Source organism: Ictalurus furcatus, chromosome 3 (genome assembly GCF_023375685.1).
Source record: "Ictalurus furcatus strain D&B chromosome 3, Billie_1.0, whole genome shotgun sequence".
NCBI lineage: Eukaryota > Metazoa > Chordata > Actinopteri > Siluriformes > Ictaluridae > Ictalurus > Ictalurus furcatus.
The window spans coordinates 23,275,776-23,300,476 of record NC_071257.1 but is presented as its reverse complement, the minus strand read 5'-3'; the positions used below and the strand labels follow the sequence as shown (position 1 = coordinate 23,300,476).

The window sequence follows — 24,701 nt, the reverse complement described above, 5'->3', positions numbered from 1 at the left end:
AATTCACTTGAAGCATTAATAAAATATATATGACTGTTGTATAGTACAGTGTACTGTACGCTCTAGAGTAATCAGCAGGTTTCACAATCTTTTCAGTGTTCCCGTCACTTTTCTTTCTCTCCTCAGTATCTCAAAGCTAATATCAAGAATTTGTGCATCAACAGTTGCCACCATTTTGTAACTGTGACTCATGAGCTGTTACTGTGAGCCTATTTCCAGCATTAGGGCCACACAGCTGCAGAGAGCAGTGCCACTTTTAGTTCATAGCGCATGGCTGTGTCTTGTTTGTGTGCATGAGGCATGAGGAAGGGGAAGCCAGGCAGGAGCATGGCCTAGTCATCTAGTCAGGACAGTGAAGATGTTTTTCCCCTTACGTAGAGCACTGTCTTTATGTGAAGGAGTGAGTCACTCACGCAGCAATCAAGATATCACACAGTTATGCACCATGTACAACACTCCTAGTCTGTCTGTTTGTAGAAGTGGATTTAAATGACTTTCATTTTTCCAATGTTTTGTCTTTTGGTCATATAATAGTCATAGTATTTGTCATATTTGGGTATTTTAGTGATATTTTGGAAAGTTTAAGAGAAAATATAGATGTTGGCATTAGCTTCATCTTCCAAGTTCTGTCAAAACAACTTTGTGTGTGCGTGTGTGTGCCACAGTTGTGTCATAGTTAAACTAGCAAATTCATATTGTGAAAAATGTCATAGCCTGTTGACATACTTTAAAAGTCAGTTGTGTATCATAAAATACTTGATACACTTGTTGCAACACAAAACTCAACTGAATGTCTAGTTAAACTCTAGATGTTTTTCATGATTAGTGATTTTTTAAAAATGGAACTTGTATTGAATCACTTTAATCATCTCATCCTTTTTGTGTTTTAGTCCATTTCAGTGGTCCAAAAGGTCTCACACTGATGACTCAGTATTTTTGTGCACATTCGAACACAACAAGTGAACTCAGACCCTTCTAAAACGAGTGAACCTCCAGAGGTGATCTGAGTATGGTTCATTTGTGGTTCATTTTCTGGTCAACTTCATTTCTGCATGCTAAAAATCAAAGTGTTATCAGTCTGCTTTATTTTTTTGTATGCAGTCCCACCGCATAGTTAGCTTAGTTAGGTAGCAACATGATTGGTAGGCTAATAATGGCACTGAGGCACTAGCAAGTATTCTATTGAGTTTAAGCATTTAAGCAGCAGTAATAATAATAATAATAATAATAATAATAATAATAATAATTAAAGCTGCAAGCAGCGATGAATGTACGTTGGGGCTGCTCTGCCAAGGGAACGCCATTCCATTTTTTTTAGCACTTATATGTTGTTAGGGGTATATCACTATGTAAAACATGTAATTTCCTGTTGGTAGTAGGTGGCACTATGACTTTAACTGAATATTGCCATGTAGATATCTTCAGGCCAGGATTCGTATCAAACATGAAATTTGGTGGAGACTGAACATTGTATGTCTGAGTTAATGTAAAACACGTCAGTTCCTGTTGCCAGTAGGTGGCACTATGATTATAACTAAATATTGGCATATAAATGTATTCAGGCAAGGAATGTAATCAAACGTGAAGTTTGGGGCGAATTGGACATTGAATGTATGAGATAACAATGTCCAATCTGCCGAATTAACAAGTTCCTGTTTCATGGAAAAACATCGACATTTGTCAGACCGCTACAGTCATGCCGTGCACTGAAAACTCAAAAGCTTCGCAATTTAGCATCAACAAGGCCTTTAGATTAGACTGACCTAATATGATGATAGAATGAAATCTCTATGAGGAGTTAAAGTACGAGACCTGCAAATGGCAAAATCTGAGCAAAAATTTAAGAGAAAAATCAAAATGGTTGACTTCCTATTGTTTTTATGACATAGACTGTAAAAAAAGATGGATGATGCACCTCCACTCCCTTCCATTGTAGAAAAGTGAAGCCGCCAATGTCCCAATGTGGCGCAGACATCTTGGAGCCCGAGTCTGCTCAGTACTGAACCCTGAGCCCGAGTCTGCGCAGTAGTGAGTGTGAAGTAGAGCCGCGGTATCAAAGTCCTGCCCACACTCCTGCAGAATCAATCGCAAGCACACGTCCCTGAACTTTTTCAACTCATTATGTCAGTGTGAAATAAACAGTTATGGAAATGTAGAAATTAAATTAAAGTTAAAGCTCCAATCTCCAAGCTCCAAAAGTCCAGAGAAGCTGTCAATCACAGCTGTCAATCGTGATGTCACACCCCCATTTTTATAGCATAAAATATCAAACTAAAATTAAACTTATTTAAAAAACGAACAGTTGAACTTACATCAGCATGATACCTAAAATTAAAGAAACCATCTTTGGAAAAAAAAATATTTGAAGTGTAATTTGATTGTTTTGTTTGTCTCAGGTCCCGTTAGATTGCACGGAGAGGGCGGGGTTTATGACCTATGCTGCATCCAGCCACCTGGGGGCGATCGAAACGTTTTGGCTTCACTTTTCAGGACTTGTGTGGCACACTTGGTTTAGGATATGGCTCTAAGAGACTTGTTGTACAGGTTGGCATGTTACATATGCCTACCGATTTTCGTATGTGTAGGTGAAATGTAGTGCGAAGCGCACATCGTTTAAAAATTGTAGGTGGCACTATCGAGCCATTTTGCCACAGCTAATTCTAAAACCTGTATCAGATGTAAATTTTCGCCACTTCTGACATGTGGGCAAAGTATCGTGAGTTTTCAAGTATGTTTAGGCCCTCAAAAATGCAATTCATTTCAGAAAAGAACGCAGAAGAATAATAAACAGAGCATATACAGTACAATAGGGTCCTCGCACCATCGGTGCTCAGGCCCTAATAATAATGTGTCAGTGAAAGGAACAAAATGTACTTCATATTACTATTGTAATATGCACTCACTGAGCACTTTATTAGTAACACTTGTACACCTACTCATTCATGCAATTATCTAATCAGCCAATCATATGGCAGCAATGCAATGCATAAAATCATGCAGATACAGGCCAGCAGTGGCATGTAGTGTTCACATCAACCATCTGAAAGGGTAAAAAAAAATGTGAGCTCAATGATATTGACCATGGCATGACTGTTGGTGCCAGACAGGCTGGTTTGAGTTTTTCTTTAACTGCTGATCTACTGGGATTTTCATGTACAACAGTCTCTAGAGTTTACTCAGAATGATGCAATAAAGATAAACATCCAGTGAGCAGCAGTTCTGCAGATGGAAATGCCTTGTTGATGAGAGAGGTCAATGGAGAAAAGCCAGACTGGTTCGAGCTGACAGAAAGGCTACAGTAACTCAGATAATCGCTCTGTACAATTGTGGTGAGCAGAAAAGCATTTCAGAATGCACAACACGTCAAACCTTGAGGCAGATGGGCTACAACAGCAGAAGACCATGTCAGGTTCCACTTCTGTCAGATAAGAACAGAAAGCTGAGGCTGCAGTGGGCACCAAAACTGGACAGTTGAAGACTGGAAAAATATAGCCTGGTCTGATCAATCTGGATTACTGCTGAGGCACACAGACGGGAGGGTCAGAATTTGGTGCCGACAGCATGAATCCATGAACCAAACCTGTCTTGTGTCAACAGTCCAGGCTGGTGGTGTAATGGTGTGGGGGAATGTTGTCTTGGCACATGTTGGGTTCATTAATACCAATCAATCATCGCTTGAATACCACAGACTATTAGAGTATTGTTGATGACCATGTGCATCCCTTCATGGATGTGATAGAATGAGAGATTTGTCGCATGAAAGTGCAACTGAAAAATCTGCAGGAATTGCATAATGCAATCATGTCAACATGGACCAGAATCTCAAAGAAATGTTTCCAACATCTCGTGGAATCCATGCCATGAACATTTGAGGCTGTTTTGGGAGCAAAGGGATTCCCTACCCTTCCGTAAAGTGTTCGGTGAGTGTAGTTCATATATGAATGTATTTTGTCTATGCCAACCATGCACATGAGATAAACAGTCAGTAGCTATATGTCATGGTGTATGAGCTGGTTTTGAAAGTTTAGCAAAAAAATCCTTTTTGCTCTTGCTTCTGGTATTTCATTTTAATTTTGTTTTGCTCTCAATTTTATATTCACAACCAAAAGACAGGATCATAAAGCAACCATTTTCATGATGAGGCAATGTAATTGAATTGTGCATCATCCTAAGGGCTTGAAGAATGAGACATGAAAACTGGTTGAGATGCAATAATGATGGAGTAACAGGAGTTTATATATGAACTCACTGATGCGCTGAATGACTTTGAAGGGGCCAATGTATCTGCGGATGAGTTTCTGACCACCTCTGAAAGTTTGGTGGATAGACAGACTCTTACGTGCGTGTTGCTGATATGCATGCAAATTCTTTGTCTTTATGTCCAGATACTTGTGGCTTCCTCTAAAACCCTTTCACTTTTTTTGTAACCAATGGCAGGTGCATCCATGGGAGTGGTGTTCCAAAAGGAAACAAGAGTTTGGTAAACAAGCATGCACTGGTATGGTGTGAGTTGATTGGCAGAGTGACAAAAGGAGGTTTTGGCTCATGGGAGAAATGTGCACATTCTTCTCATCAGTTGGCACAGAATATTGATTTGTTTGTTTGTTTATTTAGCACCTTTCTAACACTTAAAGTATGTACTGTAACACAGATAATATCAGTTTAAAAAGTAGTTCTTAGGTTTCTTTCTATTTCTTGGTTCACTCTCTCAACTCAGCCATTGTACTGAGAATGATAGTCAAATGATAAACGGACTAAGATTCCCATATTTTCCAGGAATGTTTACACCATTTGTGAAGTGAAGTGAGGCTCCCTGTCAGACACTGTGTCTTCGAGGATGTCGAAATACTGGTTAACATGCTCAGCGGTTTCAAAGGCCATTGGCAAGGCAGGGAGAGAAATAAGTCTTAGGGATTTCAATAATCTGTCCACAACCGCTAGAATATTTGTCATGCCTTGGGAGAAGGGCAGATTTGTAACAAAATCTAAGGCAAGGTGGAACCATGGCTATTAAGGAATTGGAGTGGCAAGTGTGCCAGCAGGTACACTCATAGGAACTTTGGATTGGACACAAAATAAGTATCATTTGATAAAGTGCTGAAGCATGGATTCTCACCAGTATGTAGTGAAAAGCAGCTGGTAGGTTTTGGTCACTCCAGGTTGAACAATAACTAGAGAAATATGTGCACAGGTGATGATGGTATCACAGAAGTTGGAGGGTATAAATGTTTTATCACTATGCCAGGACTGGTTGATGTTTTAGGGCCTGCATTATGCACATTGTAGTAAAAGCCTTTTTGAAAGAAGAGAATGCCATCTCTTCTCGTACTGTATGTTTCAGACAATTTTTTTCTGTCCTCTTTTTCAAAAAGACATGAGTACAGTGTCTGAGCTAAAGTTTCTAATACACTTCTGCCCAAGCCTAGAAATCTCTGAAGGTCTTTGACATTTTGAGGCCAGTTAATGACTGCTTGGACTTTGGCATCATCCATGACAGCAACTTCCTTTCTTATAATGTTTTGAAGTTTGCCACTCAGGGTACACAGAACTTGCATTGTTCTGCTTTGATCTGCATGATTTTGCACAATTTACACAAGCCTCTTTACAAAGTGGATGCACTCCTCAAGGTGATTGAAATATATCAAAAATGTCTTCAATGTAAGCAATTACAAACCAAGCCACTGAGCAAGACAAATGACATTACTAAGTATTTGTAGTGCCAAGACATAATGCTAAAAGTAGCCTTCCACAAATTCTCATCACGCTATAGATACGATGTAGATCAAGTTTTGCCAAGGTGGTAGGAGAGCTTAATTTTTCTAGGACTGATGAGAAAATGGGTAATGGATGGTAGTGAATACAGGTACTTGATAGTAATCTGTTTGAGGCCACAGAAATCAATATACAGATGCAAGCCCTTTTTTCTGCATCAACCCCACAGATGCAGGTGATGTGGAATTTGTGTGTATATAACCTTGGGCAAGGGCCTCAGATATATACTCTCACTACTTTGCCATCAAGTGGATTTTATTGATATAATTGTTTAATGGCACCTCCATTTGACCAGACAGTGCTTGCCACTCTAATGCTTCACTGCTGTACCCTTAATCGGACTTAATGTCTTGTGTTGAAGAGTACAGCAAACAAACCTTTACACTTACACAGATCTCCTTCATATTTTTTGGGTTGAGAAATGTGTAATTAATTGCTAGTGGCTGGCATAATGGGAGCAGAACCAGAAATCCCCAGTTGCTGGAGTTGTTCAGTGAGGTTTCCTAGTGAGACATGAGAGGCAGGTTTGGTACTGTTGTCACCCAGTACACATCTGAGTGGCAATATCTTCCTATTATAAATAGCAAACAGATTGTTGCAGGTGAAGGTTCAGCTTTAATTAAAATCAGTCAAATTAGACAAACAAAAGTGAGTAAGCAGTTATCAAAATGAGCGACATGATTTATGAGAAATATTTAAGATGTCTGGTGAACAGGCATAAACTAGTACAGATTGTGCAGCAGAGGTCAAACGAAACAGACTAAGAATTGTCACAGGAAAATGCTAGAGCGAGATGTCTCAAAAACTGAATGAAAATACTGATTATTTAAAGGCACTGTAAGTGATTGAGTACAGATGTGTCTCATAAGAAGTCTGGAGATCATGACAATGGCTATATTTGAGTTTGGTCTTTGACTGAGTCATGTCATGTGGGAAATGCCTTAGGACTGTGGGAGTTGGAGTTGTGAAGTTGAAAAGTTCTTAATTTGACCAAATCCATTTGCACCCAGACAACAACACTGTACAAGACTTATTTCTTATAACTGACCAATGTCAGTTGCAGTACAAAACTATAATTTCTGTTTCAGGTTCAGGATGACTGAGCTCACACACCTGTATTGTATTTCTGGCTGATTGTGCTGATGGCTCAATCTATATCTCACACATCTTCTCTTTCTTTCTCTGCTTTTCATGAGTTGTGTTAAGCCGTGTAATGGTTATTTGTTTATTTCATAAGTATTACGACTACTATGGCAGAATAGCACACAGAGCTTTTCAACTATTAGAACCAGTGGTCATAGTTGCAGAGATAAACTGCCTAAGCAGCTGCATTTATAATTGGATTCTGCTCAGTTCACAGAGGGCATCTACACTGTAGATTCTACAGCCTTTCTTGTTTCTGTGAAAGTGCGGGGGGGTGGGGGGGGTACGACGACGACACTGCAGCAGACTTGCACTCTGCTCTGCCCTCCTTCCCGCCCTCCCTCCACCTCTCCCTCCACCTCTCCCTGTCAGGTTGGCTTTGTGCGGCTATCTGAATGATCCTGTTCGGCTCAGCCTGTGGAGGGAATGAAGCCACGCCTGCTCTCCGCCAGCCACAAGCCCAGCTCAGCACACACACACACACACACACACACACACACACACACACAGAGTAACACATTTTTATATAATGCCTATGTCAGCACAGCATTGCCCCCACTGGCTGGAATGTAGAGTGCATCGTGTGGAGGCCCCTGCATCTCTGCACTCCACCCTCTAAGGAACACGTTTAACTAGTGATGATACATCGCTGTATTGTTGTTTCACTTTTTTCACATTACGAACAAAACGCTTTCATACCTGCAAATTAAGCACATTCCAAAGACTCACTTGCTCACCTGCTAACTGCACACGTTCCAAGATAAATGTAAAGCTTCAAGTATGTTGAGAGCAGAGTTTGTACAGAAGTGTGTTTTGTCACACTATGTACTGACTAGGTAATCCGCAAGTAAGAGTTTGCTCAAGTAAAATCAGACATATTGCCAAGGTCATTTGTCATCACAGTAGCAGTAACAGATATGTAAAGACCTTCAGAGACAAAGATAACTTTACTCTGATATTTTAAAACAGCAGACCTAAATATTTCTCTAGACTAAAAGGTCTCACCTTGCACATAGTTGCAAATTCTATGGAACGCTACTGGATGGATGAACACCATTCTTCCAAAAGCTATTCCCTCAGTTTTTGTTTTGATGCTTGGTGGTGGAGACGCTGTCTAACACATGAGTCACAATCTCCCATAGGTTTTTACTTGCTGACTGTGAAGGCATATAGCAGATGATTTACACCATTTTTATACTTATCAAACCATTTGGTAAGCATTCGTGCTCTGTGGATGGGGGCATTGTCATCCTGCAAGAGACCACTCCCAACAAAATGGAAATGTTTTATCATAGGGTGAAGGAGAATAGTCAAAATATCTTTTTATTGATTTGCAATGACCTTACCCTCTAAGGCAGCAAGTTGACCAGAACTTTGCCAGCAATAAACATCCCCAGCGCATAACAGAGCCATCCATTTTCCCTTTCATTTCAGTGCTGGATGTCAGGGCCAAAGGTCTCTAGAAGTTAATGATTATGAAGGACAAAATGGAGATTCCAAAGAACAGCTGAGATGAGGGTAAATCTGAACAGTTTGACTTGAGGCTATGAGACACATAATCTGTATTAGTACTTGTCTAGTAATGCCTTTAAGCTAATGTGGCACTAATGAATAAAGTGTCATCCATTTTATGTACTTTCATGAATACCACTGTCTACATGTATTAATAGACAGGTGCTCATGCCAGTTCTTTTATCCACACTAATAAAGTACAAATCAAATTTTTTTCACATCCATGCTATACATAAATATCATAAAACAGAGGAAAATAATAGAGTCAGATGATCTTGACTATCTTAAAGAAACTGTTCGCCTTTTGCATTTAGGTTATGTGAGTGAATGCACGTGATTGCATGTGTGCATGAACAGGTTCATGTGATTTCCACTGTACGAGTGTTGAGGGGAAAGACCCAGAGTGAGGAGCCAGAACAGGAAGTAAAAGGCAGACCACACACAGCTGCAGCATGGAAGCAGTGGGTGTGAGGAAGTGTGTGGGAGTGTGACATTAAAAAACAGACAAACAAGGGACAGATCGAGATAAAGAGACAGGAGTATAAAAGATGAAGAATATAAAACTATTAAATTATAAAATATGAGATCTGAGAGTCTATTTCATCCATATATACTCTGAAGAATTCAACATACTTTTAAACACAGCCCCATGTTTAATATTTTATTCAGTTTAGGCAACACAAAAGCCCTGTTTTTCACCAGAGCCAGACTGGTGGTTGACGGTTTGTGTCAGTTAAAGGGCTGGATGATGCTTGGTACAGATAGATGAGGTGTTCAGCAGGCCCAGGTGCACCCAGTTGGATCGCTGTGTCCAGTGTGAAGCCCTTTTGCAGACCTTTCCGCATGAGAGGGTGAGGAGAATGGAGCAGTGGGAGAGGAGCACTGTGTTACTGCAGCATTAACCTAATTACAGCCAGACTGTGCTAAATAAATACTTAAATTTGCATGCTCAAATACACTTATGCATGGACAGGGTCAGAATGTGGACTGAACTACACAGACAGATATTGCAATAACCTAAAGAGACCAAACTGAATCTTTGCACCTTATATAAAATAGAACTCACTAATAAGGACCTTTAACAAGATTATCTAGAGACGATTAGCAAGTAATATGACATTAAGCATTACGTTTAAGTGGCCAAATGATTATATTACTAATGATCTAATGATCGAGTCCCTACAGAGGCCTAACTCATTAGACAGTTTTTGGGTTTATTGCACAAGCCTGCCCCCTAGTGTTTAAAATAATTATTACTTACAACCAATTTATTTCCAGATCCCAGCCCTGAAGTATGAAGCTAAGTTGCATGCAATTGCATTATACAGTCAGTCAGTCAGTGTGTGTGTGTGTGTGTGTGTGTGTGTGTGTGTGTGTGTGTGTGTGCAGGGACGTGCAGAGAGTTCCTCAGGGGCAGGGGCTCAAAGGATCAAATTGTCCTACTTTAACTACTTTACTAACTTTAATTGAACTACATATTCTTATCACCCTGGCAGACATTGAAAACACACTGTACGTGCTCACAGTAATGATTATGAGAATGACACTACTAATATTACCTAATGGCATTTTATTTTTACATTTAAAAAATGAAAAAATTACTACAAAACGGCAACTTTTAGTGGAGAGATGAATCCAAAGAATTTTGAAAAGAAAATTGAAACATTTATATTTCATAAATATAAATATATTTTAAAAATAAAATAAAATAATAAAAAAATACAGTATTACCATCCACAAATGCAATGACAAACCCACTGTACTGTATGTCACTTACAGTAAAGGTCAGTAAAACTATTAATTTCACAATTAAATTGACATTTGCCAGCAGCACACTGACTTCTTTAAAACTGCAGCACTACTTGATGAACTGGCTTTTTAGTCTCAAAGCTTGTCATTTTTGCCTTCTAAATTTCATTTTAAAAAGGTAAATTGAGATTTTAATGATCTTATATCACAATAATTTTTTATGGGCTATCACTTAGGTTACAGGACTAAATTGACCATATTAGCTAACAAGGGGCATGTTACTAAATGTATATAGTAGAACTATATTCGCCATATTGAAAAGTCGGTTCATTATTATTCTGTGCTTAGACTCTGCAGCTCATACTGAATGGAGCAGACGCTTTCAGTTTCTAGCGTCTGGTGAATGTTCTCCAACTGAACTAAATGATTTTTATTTATATAAAAAAGCAAAACGACAGTGGGGGCGGTGCTGTGGGGTAAGGGTAATCAGAACACCGTGTAACACCGACTACCAGCAAGCCTAACTCTTTTTAAACATATGATGCCTTTTTTGCAACTATCTGTCTCATATTAGCTCACCTTTTTTCACCCATGTTTCACCCATTTATTTTTTATTTGTAACTTTTGTCCTACACTGGCACCTTGCATTTTGACAATTTATTTTTCATTTTTATTTATATGTTTTATTTATTTATTTTTGTAATTATTACTTTTTCCAATTCTATTATTATTATTATTATTATTATTATTATTAAAAGTTTTTTTATTCTCCTTTTTTATATATATTGATGCTTTGGCAATTTTTGGAAGACCATTTGGTTGGGTTGAGTTTGAACAGATTGCTGGGTTCATGGTCTGTTGTATGGGGTTGTTGGGCTTTCTTTAGGAACACAGTGATTTGACAGTGATGAGATTAGGAGGTCTGTGGTCTGACAGTGAATGCACATATGGATGAAGGGTTTATGTCTGTAATTACATATTCAACTACACAAAAATAATGATATCCTGATTGTTAATGTTTTTCAGGAACTCTATTTTAAGAGTCTTGGCCCCTAAGGTTATGGAGTAGGGGCCTTGTATATTCCAGGAACTGATACTGAAGGAAGCCATTGTGATATAGATTGAGATGTTTGAGGAATTCCAGCTTATCCCAGTATTCTACAGATGAGATAGTAGATGTTTCACTTCAGTGATGTCTGGGAGATCTGTGTGCTTTTTCCTTTCACAACCTCAGCATACGTAGGCTGCTGTGGGGATGAGATGGGCAGTGTTGTGGTATCAGGTGCCTGCTGTTGTAGGATGTGTGGCTCCATGTTTGTAATCTGGCTTGAGCTGGGCTGGGAGGTGCTTGGTTGGGCTTCGGTGTGTCGTAGTCTGGTAGTTTGCTCCCTTCTGACTGGGGTGTTTCTAACCTGTGGTCCCCTTAGGGAAGGTGCATGTTGGTGATGGCTGATTGACTTCTTACAGTGTTATTATGAGGGTGCATGTAGAGGGTTTCTGTGACATGTGGCATCTTTTAGGTCTTTTGCAAAGATTCTCATACTCTCCTGACTCAGGTACATGTGGTCGTATAGGTCATCAGCTGATAGATTTGGATGGTGAGCAACATTGATGGACATAAGACTGGAGCATGCAGTGGTGATTCTCAGGTTGATGGTGTAAATGAAGTTAGCAGGGTAGTCCCTCCTGAACAGCAGAGTGGAGATGGTGATGTTGGTTCCTGTGTGGATGATGATGTTCTGCGTGGTTGTTCAGAGTGGACTGGCAGAGGAACTGGAGCGTACTGTTGGTTGTACGGCACCAGAATTTGCCAATCCTGTGTGTGGGGAAGAGCTTTCTGTGGTGTAAAAACTTGCTATTTGAGTCTATTAAAATGGCTGTTTTGGGGGATGTGTCTTCCAAGAGTGTTGTTAGGTGTGATGGCACGTTTGAGGGTTGTCAGCTTGAGGGGTCTGTGTGTAGCTGACTGCGTGACAGTGCTGTTTCTGGTCTCCTGGCCATTCTCTAAAGCCTGGTTGACGCTGCACGGACAGATGTCGACCAACACCAACAAACACGCTTGTCAGATTTTGTCGGATCAGTGTGTTAACCCTGTCAGTGTCTGTTAGAGTTTGTCGGCGTTTGTTTTCACTGACTGAACATGTTCAATCGGTGTATGTCGTTTAATGTCTGAACAGTGTGGTATGATTTTCAAACAAACTCTGATGTAATCTGACCTGGGCACAAACCGTTGCCATGACAATGAGGCAAGTGTCCCTGCTTTCATTTCCCTGGAAACGAAAGTCTGTGTGCTAGGTGCTAGGCACACATACTTCTAAAAATACTGTTTCCATGTATTTTACTTAAAAATGTGAAAATTGGACAAAAAAGTTGGATTTATCATAAAACTTGCCTCATGTGTTATCACAGTTTATAGGACACAAAGCCGATAAAATATAAAACATTTTGGTTATCTAATACGAGACCAGGCTAATTTGGTGTCACTAGCCAAGGGGACACAACTAAGCTATTACTGTATGGGTTTAGCTGCTACAGTGCCATGCAAAGTATGTTAGCTGTCCTTCTACTCATATCATCTTCACATAAACTGGAACTCATATAGACATTTACACACATTGTTTTCCTGCTCAGCATCAGAGGATATTACTGTTTCAACCCTGTAAAATATCCATTTTTCCTCACACTGACTGTGTGAGCTAGCATTTGGCAGAATTGAGAGCTGTCAGCCAATAAGACACAAGTATTTCCACATCCTCTGTCTGCAGTTCTCTTTATAAATGTAAGTAAATGACTTGTCTCTCACATCGCAACAACCAAAGCTTCATCCACAACCTCTTTCATTTCACTCTTCCTCTTTTCAGGTGAAGAACAACACGTAAAGACACTAGTAATTGTAAATATTTTGATCATCCATTTTTACACCAGTCTGTCAGTAAAAAAATGTTTTTTGTTGGTTTCTGTTTGGGGAAGTGTGAACATGACAGTCCTAAATGGACAATGTTCATCTGGGTGTGTGGAGCTTTCAGTCCTTCAAAGTCTCTCTCAAACTGTTCAAGACTATCCTCTGAGCCATGGATAATTATAGTTCCATTGTGATACAGATTAATATTTAATTTTGGTGTAGTGTCCAGGTACAGTTATTTTATGGATTTGCTTCCACCCATTTTTAGGTCTTTAATTGTTGAGCAGATCTTGCTCAGTGCCAGACATTTGGTGTTCTGTAAAGAAGAGTAGGTCTGCTTTTATTATTATTATTTTTTTCCTCATTTGTGTGCATGAAGTCTACTCTGAGAGTTTCTGGAAATTCTCTGATTAGTTTGGTTTTGAAATGTTTTCTTGCAGTTTCGCTCGTCACATTGTCAGGGTAGCCTATGTAATGGTTAGGCTGCTGAGGTTCCATTACTCTTCTGGAGAACGATTATCCATTGTCAGTTGATTGCTTTGTTCGCTCGCTCTCGCTCTCTCTCTCTCTCTCTCGTGTACGTCCATGGGAATTGATTTATGACCATTTTTAACAACACCTACGTTATCACGGTGATTTTTAGTAATACTTTAGTAGGCTATTTTAAAACCTATAAATGTAAATCAGAGCCCCTTTGGGAAATCAGGATAATTGCACAGAGGGCTGTGAATCCTTTACAGATCCCAAGCCGCATACTAGCATAGTATATAGTAGCCTAATGTAGCCAGTAGTGCCATAGACTGCTATTTTGACATAACCCAGCCTACTATTTAGTAGCCTAGGCTACGTAGCAGGCTATGTGATTTGGGACGTAGCCAAGATTGGATGTAGACACTGGATTAGGCTCCGTCCCTACTCTTACACACGTCAGCATAATTTCCCTCAGCGGTGTGGGGAATGAGATTCGAGCTTTTGTGTCTTGTCTCTCGTTATGCGTCTCACATCAGATGAGTCCCAGTGATCGTGTGGCTTCTGTAACACTCCGCTGTGAGAAAGGCGCGTGCCGTTCTCAGATTCCTGCGCTACTATAAGCATCCTATGGTCTTCTGCACAAGATGGCGGAGCCGAGCACAGAAAAAGACGCGATAGTGAGTATACCGAAGCATATTAAAACCTTCCTGCGCTATATTTCACTGTAATTGCATGAACATGATATGAATGTTTCATATACAGCATGAATTACAGGTTGGAAATCCGGTGGACACCAAGCGCGTGCTATCGCATGCAGTATCAGTGTCGCGTTCAGTTGAGTAACATGAGCCTGCAATCACGGACTAATTGAATATTTAGGGCGATGTTAATTAAATTCCTCAACGCTGAAGCATATAACAATATCTGTACCGGGTATTGGTATACTGATTACGTCTATAGCTATGTCTATAAACGAGATATAGGTTTTGAGAAATATCTGTAAGGTGTGTGTTTTTGCATTGTTCTTGCCCACATGTTCTAAGCATAATATAGATGACAAATTGCAGTGAATAGGCATTTTTGCAGGTATTGTTCTTAAAAACTGCTCTCTCTTTTCTATCTTGGATAAAACTGAAGACAACCGAGGATGATCATCTTAACAATTCATTAGGAGATGCTGGCTTGATCTCCCCTGACAAAGAGGATATCTCACGAATCCTGGTGGAGTAACCTCGTACAGTATATTATAGCAAAAGATAAAAGCCATGTAATAGGCTATTGCTCATGCATAGGCCAGTCTTTGACTAATCTCTCTTTATTTTAATCTCACAGACAGTGCCATTCAGAGGCAGGATCAGAGGAGGGATGAGGCCTGGTAAGAAAATTATAGTCATGGGCATCGTGGATACAGAGCCAGACAGGTAGTGATGATAATATGATCACTGTCTTTGCATCATTGTCATCTCCATTTGGTCATAGAATTTAGTATTGTAAAAAACATAGTTATGACCTTCTTGTTCAGAAAGTGCTTTCTCTAGAGCATTTTTGTCATGAGTGAAATTTTCAGTTTATTCTCCCCTTGCTGCTGGTTCACTGGTGGATCAATGGTATTAGAACCACAATGTCATGTTATTTTATGGATGTCTAGTTAATTTGTGAATTGTACTATATCATTTATCACCATGGCAATATTGGCCTTTGAAAAGGCTCACAGTTTTGCAAATGGCTTGCTGATTATTCACTGAAATTTTATTATGCACTGGGAGCATCATAATCTTAAACATGAGGAAGTGTTTCTGAGGGTGTTTTGATAATTGATTTCATAACATCAAAATAATGTAGAACAGTCTTTAACCATATACAGCAAAGTATTTTAACATTCTATAATATGAAATGTTAATATAGTATTTCGTCCATATCCTGGAACCTGTGCATGGGCATGTTCTGGACTTTGTGTGTAAGCTTGCTAATGGCTGTTTACCTACTCTGACTGAGAGAGATTTTACAGCAGTTAGAGCTTGTGGGTGTGTTACTGAAAGACACCCTAAGCAAATCTATTTTCATTTTGGCCCTACCGATAAGCTGCACTCCCATTTTTGCATTTTTGTAAGTGGAGCCAAGACTGGCCAAATCAAAGTATGTCTTTTTGAAAATTGCCAGTAACTGAAAAATGCAGACATCCTTATTTTGACATGCTATTGGTTATCATAGACTTTAAACACAAGTATTTTGGATTTTTCCTCTCGTGTTCTCCTTCAGTAATGGCTCATTGATTTGATTTGAGTTTGTTTCTTTAAGTATCATTGGAGGTATTTATGGTATATACTAATTACACTGGACATGTCAAAGCTGCATTTTATAACCAATGTCCTATTGGTCATCTATCTTGTTTCTCTTGTTAAATGGCTTTTTTATGTTCAGCTTTGACATCAGTCTAACCTGTAACTGCAACACAGAGAAGGATGAGGAGGAGGTTACAGATGTGGCCCTGAAACTTAGTGCCCGATTTGCTGAACGGCAGTTCTTGCGGAATGCAAGGGTTTCTGGGAAGTGGAGTGAAGAAGAGGCAACCATTCCATACTTCCCCTTCATCCAGGACCAGCCATTCAGGGTAATTATCAGACTTTAATTTGTAGTGTGTCTCTAGGCATTACCAGTGATGCATTTAATGGACGAATATATTACGAATAAAATAATTATTAGCAGAGAAGTGTTAGATAAGGGTTTGAGATGCTGGCAAGTTAAAATCAAACTAAAATGTTTATATGTGGGTAAATTATATCGTCTCTGCACCTAGCATCATGTGGCCTAAAACTGTTTTCCGGCACATATTCTAAGAGCCAGAAAAGATGATTCTATTTACTGTTGAAGCTGTGGCAAGTTGTGAAGGAACAAAAATTTATCCTTAATTCTGTTGAGAGTTTGCACCACTTGCTTACACACAGCCTATTACAAACTACTGCATGCCCTTTTGGAATGCCATAGAGTGCAATAAAGTGTGTTTCACAGAAACACAATTTTTATCAAATGGAATTTTTGATTGGACTAACTACAGCCCCTCTAAACAAAAATGGTTACAGAAGCTGAAAAGTCCAAATTGTAGATTGTGCTACTGTGCATGGCAGTGAGCTGTACAGCAGATGGATGTAAAGAAGGTTGAGATAATGAGGTTGGTGAAAGGGGATGGAGGAAACGGGTCACTCTACTTCCAGATCAATCAGTAATCCAATACAAAGCTGAGATAAGCATGCAAATCTGGACAAGTGCTTCCTTTCAACGTACTGAACCTACAATGTGTAATTCAGTGACTTTTGCTTTCACTGTTCCACTACTTCCCCTTTCTCTCTGATTACATGTTCTTTCTATAAGTTTACTCCTATCCCTGCAGATTGAGATCCATTGTGAACACCAGCGCTTTAGGATCTTTGTTGATGGACATCAGCTGTTTGACTTTTATCACAAAGTGAAGTCTTTGCTGACCATTGATATGATCAGGATAGATGGAAGTCTGCAGATCACCAAACTAGGTTAATCCAGCACACCGGAGCATGTTACAGAGAGGACTTGACAGGTGACCAAACCTACCATTGTCTGGTTTTATCTTTGAAGGCCTGAGAGGTTCTGCTCCATCAAACACAAAATGACTACCTACATTCCTTCACTCTGTTCCTTTCTTATTTTCTCCCATTTTCAAGCTGCACATCTTTATAGTTTGAGATGTACCATGTGAATCTTTGCAGTGTCAGCTATGTCTCTCTTTAGGTGTCTATTGGAAAAATTTTTTTTTAAATACTCTGGATATAACTGAAGTCAGAAGTTTACATACATCTTAGCCACATACACTTAAACTCAGTTTTCCACAATTCCTGACATTTAACCATAGAAAACATTCCTTGTATTAGGTCAGTTAGGACCACTACTTTATTTTAAGAATGTGAAATGTCAGAATAATAGTAGAGAGAATGGTTTATTTCAGCTTTTATTTTATTTTTTATCACATTCCCAGTGGGGTCAGAAGTTTACGTACACTTTGTTAGAATTTCATTTTTAGCATTGCCTTTAAATTGTTTAATTTGGGTCAGATTTTTTGAGTAGCCTTCCACAAGCTTCTCACAATAAGTTGCTGGAATTTTGTCTCATTCCTACAAACTGAGTCAGGCTTGTAGGATTCCTTGCAGGCCCACGCTTTTTCATTTTGCCCACAAATTATTTATCAGATTGAGGTCAGGACTTTGTGGTGGCCACTTCAATATCTTGACTTTGTTGTCCTTAAGTCATTTTGCCACAACTTTGGAGGTATGCTTGGGGTCATTGTCCATTTGGAAGACCCATTTGTTACTTAGCTTTAACTTCCTGGCTGATGTCTTGAGATGTATTGAGAGAATTTTACTTCCTTATAATGCTATCTATTTTCTGAAGTTCACCAGTCCCTCCTTCAGCAAAACACCCCCACAACATGATGCTGCCATCCCCATGCTTCATGGTTGGGATGGTGATCATCAGCTTGCAAGCCTCACCCTTTTCCCTCCAAACATAACAGTGGTCATTATGACCAAGCAGTTCAAGTTTTGATTCATTAGACCAGAGGATATTTTTCAAAAAGTAAGATCTTTGTCCCCAAACTGTAGTCTGGCTTTTTTTATGGTGGTTTTGGAGCAGTGACTTCTTCCTTGCTGAGCCGCCTTTTAGGTTATGTCGATATAGGACTAATTTTACTGTGTATATAGATACTGCTATATAGTCTAGCTGTTTCCTCCAGCAATTCACAAGGTCCTTTGCTGTTGTTCTGGGATTGATTTTCCACCAAACTACGTTTATCTCTAGGAGATAGAATGTGTCTCTTCCTGAGCGGTATGGTTGCTGTGTGGTCCCATGGTGTTTATACTTGTGTACTATTGTTTGTACAGATGAACATGGTACCTTCAGGCATTAGGAAATTGCTCCCAAGGATAAACTAGACTTGTGGAAGTGCACAATTTTTACTCTGAGGTCTTGGCTGATTTCTTTTGATTTTCCTATGATGTCAAGCAAAGAGGCACTTTTCTTGAAGGTAGGCCTTAAAATATATCCACAGGTACACCTCCAATTGACTCCATCATTTTCTGGAATTTTCCAAGCTGTTTAAAGGCACAGTTAACTTAGTGCAGATAAACTTCTGACCCACTGAAATTGTGACGTAGTCAATTAAAAGTGAAACAATCTGTCTGTAAACAATTGTTTAAAAAAATAATTGTCTCATGCACAAAGTAGATGACTTGGCAAAACTATAGTTTCCTGATGTGAAGTCTGTGGCATGGTTAAAAAATGAGTTTTAATAACTTCAACCTAAGTGTATGTAAATTTCTGACTTGAACTTTATACACACACACACATGCAGGGGTAAACGTGAACAGAGTTAATGCAAATTACAACAGCCAAAGGCCAAATATGCTTTCATGTATTACCTGTCTCAGTGATTACAGATTTAATAACAGAGAACAATGATTATAGAAGCATTTATGATTGACAATATGAACAACTGCTGTTTATTGCAACCATTCTTTTTTCTGGGATCAATATCTTGCACTGGCTTAATGTAGAATGTAGTACTTTGTGGAGTAGTTAGGTGTTTTATTACTATCATTGGAAATGATAGCAGAGTAACAATTCCACTCTAATTGGTCCCCCCCCATGTGTTGTACATTTTATCTTGAAAAAATTCACCTGATGTTTACATCCTCTCTTATTTGATCTTAGGGACAATAATAATAATGATGATTGTATTTAAATAAATTCTTCTTGGAATGTAACATGATCCATGCTGACAACTTGGCTAATAGGGAGGAAGATAAAAATGAAGCAGGCTCAGTTATCAATTTTCTTGACTAACATGAGTACCTAAATCCTCGTGTCATTCCTTACAAAGCTACTGCCTTGATTTTATGGCTAAGGGATGGCCTTCTCTTGTGTGTCCTATATTTGTCATATATTCAAGATGTCTGGGATTTCCTGCCTCTCCCTAGACCTTTTATTACATTGATTTTCCCCCAGATGGAAGGGCATATGCTCACACAACTGTTTCCTTATTACCTTGTACCTGCTTACATATAGTTGGAACATGAAGCTTATGGTGATTATTATTAGCACCATATAATGGATGCATTTGTAAGTCATTAATTACAACTCATAACCCCGAGCACTCTCTTAGTCTCATGTCTTGCTATGCAGAAGTGCAAAAGGACAGTATTTGTGTCTCTTTCCAGGTCTTTGCGAGTATAAAGGTTGATGACTTAATTATACTTTCTGTACTGGTATTTTACTCAAGTCTTTCATTAAGCATTTTAACTAGGCTCTGTTATGTCTTTTATTTAAGTGGCCAGAAGAATGTGAAATACCCACATAACTAGAGTAAAAGATGTAATAATTAAGCTCATTAAGCGCTGATGAACCTTTCTTCACATTCTTGAAAACCACTAACACTCTGAACTAAATGAATTTCAACAGCAGCGAACAGAAAAAGCACCAGACTCTGAGATCTCACAAACCAGAGAACATGATACAGCCATTATCCAACTGCATTCACATTGATTGTATCCACTTGAAATATTGTATTTTTAGTTTTATTCGCAGGTTTTACCCTGCAGGTGCTTAAAACTCTACATATTAAATCAAAGATGCTGTTTTAAAAAGTAATGTAGCATTTAATTGTTGCTCTGATTTTATTTTAGACACCTTAAAGAGAAAATTTTGCAGAGCTACCAGTCATTTAGCAATATGAGAACATTGTTCAGGCCACACTTTAGACTTTATTTTTAATAGCCATTAAAATATCGCTCTTCCAGAAGCAGATTCTGATATGAAACTGCAGCACTGAAGATCGACATGTTGTCTCTTTCATTTGGAAACTTCCTCTCTGACTGTAGTAATGGTTTGTTGTTCCACATTGTTTTCCGGACTGTCTTTAGAGATGTCTATGTAACCAGACCCAAGTACTCTTCCTCTGAAAGTATGGATGAATTTTAGATGCTGACATGCTTGGTGTCTTATAGAAGGCATTTATATGTAGTTAAATTATAGAAGTAAATTTGATTGCATTATTTATTTGATTGAGTCTAATGCAGGGGATTCCATTATCGATTAAATATCTCAAATGTATGTGGAACAACTGATGGTCAGGAAAGGCTTTATTTATTATTATTATTATTTTTTTTAAACAATCAAGATTTCTAAAGCTAACAGTATGCTCCTAAAATGTATTGTGGCTGTAATTGTTGTTTATGTTGAGTTTCCATCTGGTGCTGTTTATTTTTTTTTTTGCTTGAACAACTCTTTAGAGCAAAGGGGAGGGAGCAAGCTGACCTGAGAACCCAGATTAACAAGCATTTACTCTACAGTCACTGCAACTGGCCCTCTTTCCCCCATTCATCAAAAATTTGAATCTAATACTAAAAGTCAGGCTCCTCATGATCCTGATTAATCTCTAGGGTGTACAGATGGATGTACTCTGTGCTTCAAGCTATACTGTTTTTCAACTGTAATATAAAAACCTCTTTGACCAGATTGAAATGGATTTGAATTGGATGGCACTGTCGCAGGCTGTTCACTATTATGTTTACAACTTTGGATGTATATTATCTTGATCAGGGTTTATTTTCTATGTAATGTCACTAAAAGAGTGATTATGTGTGAGATATTTAATCCAACTGTTCCTAGCTTAAGCCATTATACTTTAATTTCATAGGTTTAACATTACATAGCATGATATGTATGTTTTTGATTTTTGATTTTTATTTATCTGCGAATTTGTGTGGCATTTCATTACTGTGATGGAGTCTAAAGTATCCGTTGTTTGATTTGGGGATTATTTCACATGTATTTACACAGTGGCCTATTACATGGAGATAGCTTGTGGGGTCAGTCGTGTTATTTGTGGTTGTATAATCAATTGAAAGGGTTAATCAAATTTCAGAAGTGTATACATTGGCTCTTTTCTGTTTCTGTAGTTGCATTTTTATTTAAAGATGTGCCTGTGGAATAATGGCTTTGGCATTTGGAATCCAACATTTTATTCACTGATTGAATATCTTTAGCACTTTCCAAACTGAGCTTAGAATGTGTGAGAGATTACTCTAAACTTCTGTAATGTAAAAGCATTTTTATAATATATGAGTGGCTATTGTTAGAATATCAAATAAAACCACACCAAACACCTGACTAAGCAATACATATTTGCCCTTTCCTGATATTTACTACAAAATAAACATTTCAATGACTGAAATACTGCTTTATTTGGTCTATTTATGCTTATTGATAAAATAGGATCCAGTTGCAAAATTTACTCCTGGAAAAGTCAATGACTACGTTTACATGGACAGCAGTAATCTAATTATTGACCTTACTCTGAGTAAGATAATAATGTGATTAAGGTGTTTACATGAGTCGCTTTTAAAATACTCCTGTCATGTTCCCATTTTACATGTTATAGTACATAATTAGATTAACAGCCCGCGTCATTATGTCACCGCACCACGCCGTCCGACGTCACTCTAGAATTTCACGTATCAACATACAGTTCGTCTTCGTTATGGTACCGTATACTGTTTTGGGTGGTTTTTTAAAATTTTTTTACGAACACTTTAAGTGCAGTTAATTATTTGTCATGCTATACGTGCTAATAGACAACTGCTTGAAGCCGTGGGCTGTGTCTCAAACCGTGTACTTACCGTCTATATAGTAGCCGAGATGCATGTATTTTTCCCCACTACAGGCCAATAGTAGGCAAGTATGCGATTTGGGATGCAGCCGAACTCTCTTGCTCGCCGTAAAACGTAAAACTGCCGTGTGTGATCGTGTCCTGTCGCAAAATGCGGTGAAAACTCTCACACGACGTTCATAATGTGATTAAGATGTATACATGTCTGTAATACATGTCCATAATGCGACTAAAACAGGAGTACTCCACCTGTCTTAATTCGATTAGAGCTTAATTCAAGTATGACCTTAATTAGATTAAGGTAAGTAAAAATTGCTGTTTACATGGTAGTTTCTTAATCAAAGTATGGTCTTAATCGGGTTAAGAGTGGATTATTGTTGTCCATGTAAACACAGCTACTGATCGCTGCTGTGGAGGAAGAACAGTTTGAAAAATTAATCAGATGACAGTTGTACAATATCAGTTTCTCATGATATCAAAATACCTACTTGCAACAAAACAGGATGTAGGAATGCACTGATCTGATACCGAGTACCATTTTTGGGGACAATATTGGCCTGAAACACTGGATTATGGGCATTAGTGCAGCAGGAGCGTTGATGCTTCAACACTCCAGGGTCCTCAGTTTGATCTTGACCTTGAGTTATGTGGAATTTTACATTCTCCCTGTGTCTTTCTTCTGGGTTCTCCAGCTTCCTTTCACTTAGCAAAAACATGCTAGTAGGTGGATTGGCTATTAAATTCATTAAATGATTCTAAATTCCTTTACAATTCTTTACTTGGTAAAATTTAGACTATTTTAAGGCTGTCCTAAGTTGTTTAAACGTGGTAGGTTTGTTCTAGGCAACTGTTCTTTGGAGATTTCTCTATGACAGTGTCAGTGTGTTATGCCTTTTTATCTCTCCTTATTAGGATGCAACATGTACCTGATCTGCCAAAGTAGCACTACCAAAAACATTTCTAATAAGAGATCTAAACCATTTAGCAAGCCTTTAAACTCTATCTCGAAGCTGGTTGAACTCTCTCACTGTAAGCACTTGGTTGAAAATCTGATTTTCAACTTGGCATTTGTTAAACACAAGGGTCTTTGTTTGGTCTTTATAAAGCAACATTGTTTATTCTGATTGTACTGCTGTTGTTCATTGTGTTTTTATGCAGATATTTCCACACTGTTTTAGTAAAGTGCTTTGTCACACCTCACACACTGACTGACTGAGCTTGACCAACAACACTGTTTGTGAAATGAAACTGTTTTGTGATTCATTCTTGTAGTGGAGCTTGTCACTAATGGTCAAAAGCACTTATTCATGGAAGAAGATTAGGTTATGCAGACTCCTATTTTTGCTATTCAAATAAACAGTTTTGAATAGAAATTAAACTTAAGTAACTTATGTTAGCTAGTGTGCTAACGGGGTAACCATAATTTTTATAAATAGTACTTACGCACTGTCTCAAATCACATCCTTCCCCCCAGTTAGTACAAGTAATAGTGTTCAAAGTAGAAAATTTGACAAGATGCAGTGTACTAATATTTCTTGGGTGATGTACTATAACCACAGAAAAATATAGTGTGGAGCAAAAAAGTGTCCTGGCGTAAAAATCCCTCACTGTATACATGTTTGTGCATGTGTATACCTGTACTCAACTCTGACCTACTTGAGTACACGCAGTCAGCAGAAGGAGCCAGTATAACTGGGTAGGGCTGCACAATTAATCGAATATCGATCTTGATTACGATTTTGACTGCCCACGATTACATGTACATGATTGACTGTGATATTCAGAGGAAGTTCATCCTCTGTTCATAGAAAACTCTGCTGCATACCAAATCAAGCGCTTCCTAAACTTACAGCCAATCACCATAGAGTGGCACAGGGATGATGTCATTTTGTATGCCAAAACCCGGAATAAGAGTAAGAGTTAGCAAATCATGACACTAACATTTTGCTAAATGGGACTATAGAGGTTGTCTGGGACATTAAATGTGATCACACTGAACAGAAAAAGTATTTGCAGATAAATTGGTTCAGGTATGCTGTGCACAATTCCCCAAAAAAACGTGGCTGAAGGTTCATCCACAGAGTAAATCCGTATTATGGAAAATGTTTTTAAATCAATTTTGGAAAAGTTGTCGGAAGCTTGGTGGTGGTGACGTCGAAGGCGAGCGACCGTAGTTCGTTTATAGCATCCGGTTAGCTGTTTATTTCTGTCGATTGTATTTAGGTTTCAAACTCCATAAAAGTTGTGTTCATTTGTGAACGTTATCTTGATGGACAAAACGTGTTAGTATTGTAAACTTTTGTCGATCACAGAGCTTATTTCTTGCGATAATCCAAAAGCCTATGGGAAAATCCTGTTGGATTTTTGTTGAGGGAACCAGTGTGATGCTAACTTCCGGATTCCGGTACAAAATGATGTCATCCCTGAACCTCTCTATTCTATTAGGTGATGTGGCTGCGT

At 38.6% G+C, this 24,701-nt stretch overlaps 1 protein-coding gene across 1 annotated transcript; it reads left to right on the top strand.

The window, feature by feature from the left end:
- Positions 1-12,678: 12,678 nt before the first annotated feature.
- On the top strand, positions 12,679-21,806 carry lgalslb (lectin, galactoside-binding-like b). Its single transcript, XM_053621585.1, has 5 exons — positions 12,679-14,226; positions 14,687-14,770; positions 14,882-14,970; positions 15,971-16,160; positions 16,938-21,806. Exons 1-5 carry the CDS (start codon positions 14,194-14,196, stop codon positions 17,079-17,081), a joined length of 540 nt encoding a protein of 179 aa, XP_053477560.1. The 5' UTR covers positions 12,679-14,193; the 3' UTR covers positions 17,082-21,806.
- Positions 21,807-24,701: the final 2,895 nt, after the last annotated feature.

Bases quoted from the DNA above. Each gene is read 5' to 3' on its own strand.
- lgalslb (XM_053621585.1), top strand. From the start codon at position 14,194: ATGGCGGAGCCGAGCACAGAAAAAGACGCGATA. The intron at 14,771-14,881 runs GTGGAGTAACCT...TTAATCTCACAG, and splicing joins AGGATATCTCACGAATCCTG to ACAGTGCCATTCAGAGGCAG. The intron at 14,971-15,970 runs GTAGTGATGATA...TTTTATGTTCAG, and splicing joins GTGGATACAGAGCCAGACAG to CTTTGACATCAGTCTAACCT.